The 8016-nt window shown below is 55.5% G+C and overlaps 1 protein-coding gene across 1 annotated transcript; it reads left to right on the plus strand.

Annotated features, from left to right (window-relative positions):
• Positions 1-4451: 4451 nt before the first annotated feature.
• LOC134171680 (kallikrein-14-like) lies at positions 4452-7363 on the plus strand. Its single transcript, XM_062634142.1, has 4 exons — positions 4452-4819; positions 5402-5649; positions 6460-6596; positions 7031-7363. The coding sequence occupies exons 1-4, from the start codon at positions 4632-4634 to the stop codon at positions 7181-7183; spliced, it is 726 nt and encodes a 241-aa protein (XP_062490126.1). The 5' UTR covers positions 4452-4631; the 3' UTR covers positions 7184-7363.
• The last annotated feature ends 653 nt before the right edge of the window (positions 7364-8016 follow it).

An 8016-nucleotide genomic window follows, 5' to 3' on the forward strand; every position in this document is an offset into this window, starting at 1 on the left:
CACCCCTTGTGTGTCACCCATGAGGCCATCAGGGAGGGGTTGGAGGACAAGGAGGAGGAAGAGCCCTGCCCCTATGAGCTGGAGGTGGTGGGATGAGGGTGGACCAGGAGGTCCTGGGTGGCCTTGGCAGTGGGTGGCAGGTCCAGGCTTGGTTCTGTCTTGGCCCCGCAGGGGGGGTGAAGTCATCGGCCCCAGTGCCACCACCTCGGAGGGAACTGGGAGAACTGGTTTGGGGCCTGCCCCTGCCTCGGGCGCTGGGAGCTTGGCAGAGGTGGGGCCATGGCTCTGTGGGGCCCCACCAGGTTCCTGCTTCAGGGCTCCTGCTGTGTGTTCTGCACCCCCCGAGGTGGGGCCATGTCCCTCCCATGGCCCCTTGTGGACCCCCGTGTGTCCTATGTCCCCCCAAGTCCTACCATGTCCCTCATGGCCCCCAATGTCTTCTTATGCCCCCCCAATGTTCTACCATGTCCCACCATGGCCTCTCATGGCCCCCCATCTCCCCTCATATCCCCATGTGCCCCATTTCCCCCTATGTCCTCCATATCACCCCAGTGTCCCCCCAGGTCCCCCTCATGGCCCACAGGGTCCCCTCATGGCTTCCTATGGCCCCTTATGGCCCCTCCATGTCCCTTCATGGGACCTCCATGGATGGGATCTCCATGGATGGGATCTCCGTGGACCAGCCCTCCATGGACAGGTTCTTCATGGATGAGACCTCCAGGAATGGCTTCTTCCTGGAGCAGACACCATGGCCTGAGGCCCCGGTGGACACCATCTCAATGGATGAGCTCTTTGGGGAGCAGATCTCCATGGGAGAAGCTCACTACGAGCCCAGAACCTCCATGGGATGCGATCTCCATTGGCCAGGAGGCCACAAGCTCTTTGCTGAGGAGCTCCATGGATGTGGTGGGACCAAAGCCAAGATCCAGGTTCCTCCTGGCAGCAGCAGAGAGCGGGATCAGCATCTTCCAGGCATGATTCATCCCATCCACGGTCTTCTCCACCCTTGGCTGCTCCTCAGGCTTTTCACTGAGCCTCGAGCTGCTCCCAACCCCACTAAAGGGACCATTGAAGAAGCCTTCAAAGCACCACGTTGATGCTGTGGTCCTACCACCACTGAGGATGAGCAGGGTTGGGACATAGGGATGAATATGGGGATGGACATAGGGATAGAGGAGAAGGATGGATGGATGGATGGATGGATGGATGGATGGATGGATGGATGGATGATGGATGGATGGATGGATGGATGGATGGATGGATGGATGGATAAGATGATGGATCTCCATGACTCCCAGACGGAATCACCTGTCTGGAGCAGGGTGGTTCCCTCTTCTCCCGCTGTTCCCTTTGGGAACATCAAAGCCATAATCAGCCTCCAGGACCAGGGAGGTGACACCCACGTTGTCCAACCACCCTTTGACTCACCCCACCAAGGCCACATCCCACTTTCCACCTCCACTATAAAGGTGCCCAAGGCACCAGCTCCCAACTTCCCAACACACAGAGAACTGGCTCCGACCTCCTCCATCAGGTGAGTCCCATCTCCATGGATGGTCCTGGATGGTCCAAGGGGGTTTCTCCAGCTCTTGGTGGCTCCATGTCATGGGCTGGGGTTGGATGGGTTCAGTGGGAACACTTTGGAGTTGACTGGTTGATATTGGATGTCCCAGTTGATGTTGGATGTCCCAGTTGATGTTGGATGTCCCAGCTGATGTTGGATGTCCCATTTGGATTGGGAGATGCTTCTTCTTGAGCTCAGGGTGGTGGCTTTGGTGCTGAACTCAACTGAACCAAGGTGGAGGTGCAGGTCCAAGCCCACCCCCAAGGTCCATAAGGGTGAAGATGCTCCAAACCCCTTGGTCACAGTGCCTCCAACCCATGCTGGAGGTAGAAGAACATCACTAAGGACCTTGGGACCAAGTGCTCCTATGGGTTGATCCAGTGGGGTTTCTCTGCCCCAGGAATGGCTCGTGGTGGACATGGGGCCTTCAGCTTCATCCCCATCTTCATCCTCGCCACTGCTCTTCTGTTGAGGACCCCCCAACCGGCGCAAGCTCAAGTGAAGGGCAACCAAGGCGATGAGCGTAAGTCCAATGGGTGGCCAAGGAGGGAGGATGGGGACAAGTGTGAGTGGGATGGGAATGGGATAATCCCATGGGAATCTTCATGGTGGGAAGGTTTGGGCAAGGCCTGATGGGGTTAGGAAGTTGCTTTGGAACTAAAGCCACCTCATTGCATGTGGAGGAGGAGAAGTCCTGCATCCCATTGGGATAACTCCCTATAGGGAATTTTGTTCCAGCTCCATGGTCCACAGGGAGTCACCTGGATGAGGCTTCATCCCAATGGGAATATCTTCCTTTCTTCTGGCCTCCACAATGATGTTCTACCAAAGGAGAAGCCCAACGGATGTGTCTCAACAGGGTGGAATCCAGGATGCAAAGAGCTTGGATCTGCCCCAATCTTGGTGTTTCTTCACCCATATCAGTGTCCACAAAGCTGCTTGTGGGTCTTTTGGAGCTGGTGACCAGCCATTGGCTGGATGAGTCTTGGTGGACCACTTGGGATGGAGACACCATCGTGTTGCTTGGAGCTCTGGTTGCCTCTGGGAATCCAAGGGGATGGATCCCACCATCCGTCTCCTTTACTTCCACCTCCATTGATGGACCTTTGAGCTGGTTCCTCTCTCCTGTGAAGCCCAGGGAAGCTGCTGAGATGCCTTCAAGGAGCTTGGTGGGATCTAAACCTACCAGGATGGTCCTTGGGATGAGCAGGGATGGACTTTGGCAGCGCTGCCAGGACCGGATAGTGGTGAATTCCAAGCGGCTGGAAGCTGGGGCGTCTCCCACTGCCACCCAGTACAAACCAGTCCCACTCGTAGATTCCAATGTCCCAACCTCCTCTGGGAAGGCTGGACCATTCCAGATGCCACCTTCTCCAATGAAGGACAATGCTTGGAAGTCCTCAAAAGAGGCCTGAACCAGCTGGAATGTCCCACATTGTAGAATGGGTGTTGGAGAACCCATCTGGAGGTTCTACTGCATGGTTTGGGGTGGGAAGGGGGTTCTTCTATTGGAAAAGCCTCATTTTTGGGTACTGATGGTCGTGACTTTAAGGTGGTGATGGGCTCAAGGTGGTGATGGGCTCAAGGTGATCATGGTCCCAATGTGGTCATGGTCTCAAGGTGGTCATGGTCTCAGTGTGGTCATGGCCTCAATGTGGTGATGGGCTCAAGGTGGTCATGGTCTCAATGTGGTCATGGCTCAAGATGGTCATGGTATTAAGGTGGTCCTACCTTCAGGATGGTCACCCCATAAGCATTCATCATCAATACCCCAGCAAGGTGGAAGAGGACCTCATCTTGTAGATGTTGGATGGGCTGGGATTAGCTTCTCAGCACCATTTTCTCCAGTGTTGGACAGCTCTTCAAACCAAGGCAAGATGGGGAGATCCATGCTAGACCTTCACCTGATGGAAGACCCAAAGACCTCCCAAACGACACTGATGGCCCTTGGCTGCTTCTTGTCAACCAACCTGATGGACCTGAGCCACATTCCTCACATTCCTCTTATCGCTTCCCGCTGCGTCAGGGCCTCTCCTGCTTGGGTTGATGCAACCAGCTCTTACCTCGGTCCAAGATGGGCATGGAATGAGCCATCCCAGAGGTCGGGAGCGTTGGGAGCTGGTCCTGCAGGCTTTCCACCAGCTCTTTGGACGTGCGTCACCTCCAACCTTGACCTGGGAGGAACCTCCGAGGTGGAACCTGAGGCCCCTCCCTGGAGCCCAGGGTGAACCCAGAGGAGATCAGGGGCTCCTGGGGACTTCCTGGTGCTTGGTGACCCCCAGGACACCGCATGGACGTGAGGAACCGGCCCCAAGGATCTACTAAAGGGAGGTCCCTCCTCCATCCCCTGCCCGCTTATGGAGCCCATGGACCTTCAGGGGTTGCTTCGAGCACTTGGAATCACATGCGGGGCTCAAATCTGCTATTTTTTACCCCAAAATCAGCTCGGGTTTACCCCAAACCATCTCTTTTTACCCCAAATCTTTTTTTTTTCCCTAAAATCATCTTTTTACCCAAAATGATCTATTTTTACCCTAAATAATCAATTTTTTTCTCTAAAATAATCTTTATAACCCAAATAATCCCTTTTCCTCAATCATCTTTTTCCCCAAAACCATCCTTCTTGCCTCAAAATCATCTCTTTTTTAAAAAAAAATCCCCTTTTCCCCCAAAAACTGTCATTTTTGCTCCCAAATACTTTCTCCCCAAAATCCTCCTTTTCCTCCAAATAATCTCTTTCCTCCCCAAATAATACCTTTTTTTTTTCCCTAAATCCTCTCTTTTTACCCCAAAACCATCTGGTTTCCATCCAGGAACTCACAGAGGTGGGACCTGAGGAGGGTGATTGGTGACTCTTCACCTTGACCCATCATCTTGGCCACCATCTTGACCCATGAAACCCTAAACCCACCCATCTTTGCGGGCTTGAAGATGCTTTTGGCATCTCCTTCTGGCACTTGCAGTCTCCAGCCATGGAGACCTTCCCCTCTTCTCTTCCTGAAGCCTTCTTGTTGTCAACCTCACCCCGCCAGGCTGCTGTGGAGGACCCCGCTGTTGGTGACATCTCATGGTGCCCCTTTGGTGTCTTCCAGTGCCGGAGGAGGACGAGTCCCGTATCATTGGGGGGAGGCCTTGCTCCATCAACCAGAGACCCTTCCAAGTGGCCCTCATCAAGAGAGGGCAGATCCTATGTGGAGGAAGCTTGGTAGATGCCCAATGGGTCCTCACAGCTGCCCACTGCAAGCAGCCACCCAGGTAAGACCCACGCACCCCTTGCTTCCCAACCAGCCAATGGGGAGAGGTGGGGTTGGTTGGTGCCCAGATGTTGGTCCTTCTAGAAGATAGTGGGAAGCTTCTGTGTCCATGACCTCACTTTGAGTTATGGGGTCCCTTGAGGTTTGGGTTCCACCAATGAGCTTCTACTTGAGTTACGGAGCTGCATGGAGATGCATCATGGGACATGATGGGTCCATACAAGGGTTGGGTTCCACCAATGACCTTTTGCTTAAGAGTAGGTGCCCCCCCATAGCCACGGATCTCCAGCTTCTCCATAAGATCCCATGAGAGGAAATGGGACCTCTGGAAGGGTTTCTCCTAAGAAGATGCTGGGTTGAGGGACAACGGAGTTGAGATGTTGTCCATGGAGGAAGTTGAAGCCAAGGACTTGAAGAGATCCTCCAGGATCCATCATGGATCCTCAAGTCATTCCTGCTCTTTCCCTCAAGGGAAATGGGATAGGATGGTTCCACCTTCACCCTGAGCATGGAGAAAGCTCCAAGGCCTTGAGATATCTCCTTTGGAGGTGCCACCACTGAGTCCTTGATCTTCCCCATGCAGGGACCTCAAGGTGCTCATAGGGACAGACACCTTGAGGGAGGGCACAGGACAAGTCAGGTCCATCTCACGGCTTCTGGTCCACCCGTCCTACAACCCACGGAGGAATGACAACGACTTCATGCTCCTGAGGCTCAACCGGCCCGTCCACTTCAGCAGCAGCATCAAAAAGATCAGGCTGGCCACCAGGTGCCCTATGGACGGGATGAGGTGCAGTGTCTCCGGCTGGGGGACCACCAAGTCTCCAGGAGGTAACTGGTTGGGGCAGGAGAGCTCAAGGGAAGAGCTTGAGATGGGGTGGAAGAGGCATCTCCAAGGAGAGCAAGTCCGCATGGAGAACATAGTCTACTTGGGTTCTTCTTTGGGGTGTGGGCTCCTTTGGTGGTCACCAACACCATCCCAACCAACCTCCACCATCCCAACCAACCTCCACCATCCCAACCCATCTCCATCATCCCAACCCATCTCCATCATCCCAGCCCATCTCCACCATCCCAACCCATCTCCACCATCCCAACCCATCTCCATCATCCCAACCCATCTCCATCATCCCAACCTGTCTCCACCATCCCAGCCCATCTCCACCATCCCAACCCATCTCCATCATCCCAACCCATCTCCACCATCCCAACCCATCTCCACCATCCCAGCCCATCTCCACCATCCCAACCCATCTCCACCATCCCAACCCATCTCCACCATCCCAACCCATCTCCATCATCCCAACCCATCTCCACCATCCCAGCCCATCTCCACCATCCCAACCCATCTCCACCATCCCAGCCCATCTCCATCATCCCAACCCATCTCCACCATCCCAACCCATCTCCACCATCCCAACCCATCTCCACCATCCCAGCCCATCTCCACCATCCCAGCCCATCTCCACCATCTCAACCTATCTTCACCATCCCAACCAATCTCCACCATCCCAACCCGTCTCCATCATCCACCAGCCAAAGGAGCTCATCCAAAGTGGGACAAGGTCTTCTCAGGCTTCATTGTGGGTGGGTTTGGACCTTCTCAAGCTTCTCCTTGTCCATCCCCACCTTGTTCTCCAGCGAAGCTTCCTCAGAACCTGCAGTGTGCAGCCATCCAAGCCTTTGGGAGGGACAAGTGCACCAGGGCCTATGGCAACGCCATCACCCCCAACATGTTCTGTGCTGGTGTCCCCCAAGGAGGGGTTGACTCCTGCCAGGTGAGGTCCCATCAAGCACCTTCTTTTGAGCTCCAAACCCAAGGGGAGATGGGCTCTGGTTGGGTTCCTTCAAGCCATGGATCAAGCGGTGGGTTCATGTGAGGTTTGGGTTCCACCAATGACCTTCTGCTCAAGCCATGGAGATGGGGATGGGTCCTGGAGCACGCTGGGTCCATACAAGGGCTGGGTTCCACCAATGACCTTCTGCTCAAGCCACGGAGGTGGGGATGGGTCGTGGACCACGCTGGGTCCATCTGAGCTTTGCATCCCCACCACCAGCCTCCTTCTTGACCCCCCCAACTAAGCCTTCACCCCAACACCCAAGATGTCCATGGGCATTCTTTCACCGCTGTCTCCATCCCATCAAACCCAGCCCCATCCAAGCCCTTTCCTAAGGTCCATACGAGCCCCACCTGAGGTTCCTCTCCCCACAGGGTGACTCTGGAGGCCCCTTGGTGTGCAATGGGGTCCTCCAAGGGGTCGTCTCCTGGGGCATGGCTGTCTGTGGGCGCCGAGGACAACCCGGGGTCTACGCCAACGTCTGCAGGGCCACACCTTGGATCAGGAGGGTCATTGGGAGGTCCTGAGGCCTCCATGGGGCACCTCAGTGGGGTCCCAGCAGCTCCCTTCTTACTGGGGAACTGGGAGCACTGGAGGCCTGAGAGCTCCGTGGGGCACCCCGATGGGTCCCATCAAGTCCTTGGTGGAAACTGGGGGGGCAATAAAGGAGAAGAGTGGAAGTGGAGTCATGGAGTTAATGGGGCAACTGGGAGCCATAGGGGGCAATGGGAACTGGGAACACTGGGAGCAATGGGGGAAAATGGGAACTGGGAGCACTGGAAGCAATGGGGGGCAATGGGAACTGGGAACACTGGAAGCAATGGGGGGCAATGGGAACTGGGAACACTGGGAGCAATGGGGGGCAATGGGAACTGGGAACACTGGGAGCAATGGGGGGCAATGGGAACTGGGAACACTGGGAGCAATGGGGGGCAATGGGAACTGGGAACACTGGGAGCAATGGGGGGCAATGGGAACTGGGAGCACTGGGGGAAATGGAGACACCCCATTGGGTAGCCCAGGAGCCAACTTGAAGTGCCAAAACCGGTCACCCCAGTTCCCAGCAGGAGCTGGCAGGGGCTCAAGGTGGGAGGTGACAGCGGAGGGCACTGGGGTGAACTGGGAGGCACTGGGATGAGCTCAGAGGCACTGGGATAAGCTCGGAGGCACTGGGAATGACAGGAAGGACACTGGGAAGCACTGGGATGAACTGAGATGAACCTAGGAGGCACTGGGAAGGATGGGAAAGGCACTGGAGTGAACTGGGAGGCACTGGGAAGGATGGGAAAGGCACTGGGAGACACTGGGGTGAACTGGGAGGCACTGATAAGCACTGGGAGTCACTGATTGGCCCGTGCCT

Source organism: Pezoporus occidentalis, unplaced genomic scaffold (genome assembly GCF_034315485.1).
Source record: "Pezoporus occidentalis ecotype Australia unplaced genomic scaffold, CSIRO_AGI_Poc_V1 ctg415, whole genome shotgun sequence".
Classification (NCBI taxonomy): Eukaryota; Metazoa; Chordata; class Aves; order Psittaciformes; family Psittacidae; genus Pezoporus; species Pezoporus occidentalis.

What these genes read in the sequence shown, in the direction of transcription:
- LOC134171680 (XM_062634142.1), top strand. Translation starts at nt 4,632, where the DNA reads ATGGTGCCCCTTTGGTGTCTTCCAGTGCCGGAGGAGGACGAGTCCCGT. An exon ending in CACTGCAAGCAGCCACCCAG is followed by an intron (nt 4,820 to 5,401) that starts GTAAGACCCACG and finishes TTCCCCATGCAG; the next exon opens with GGACCTCAAGGTGCTCATAG. An exon ending in GAGGGGTTGACTCCTGCCAG is followed by an intron (nt 6,597 to 7,030) that starts GTGAGGTCCCAT and finishes CTCTCCCCACAG; the next exon opens with GGTGACTCTGGAGGCCCCTT.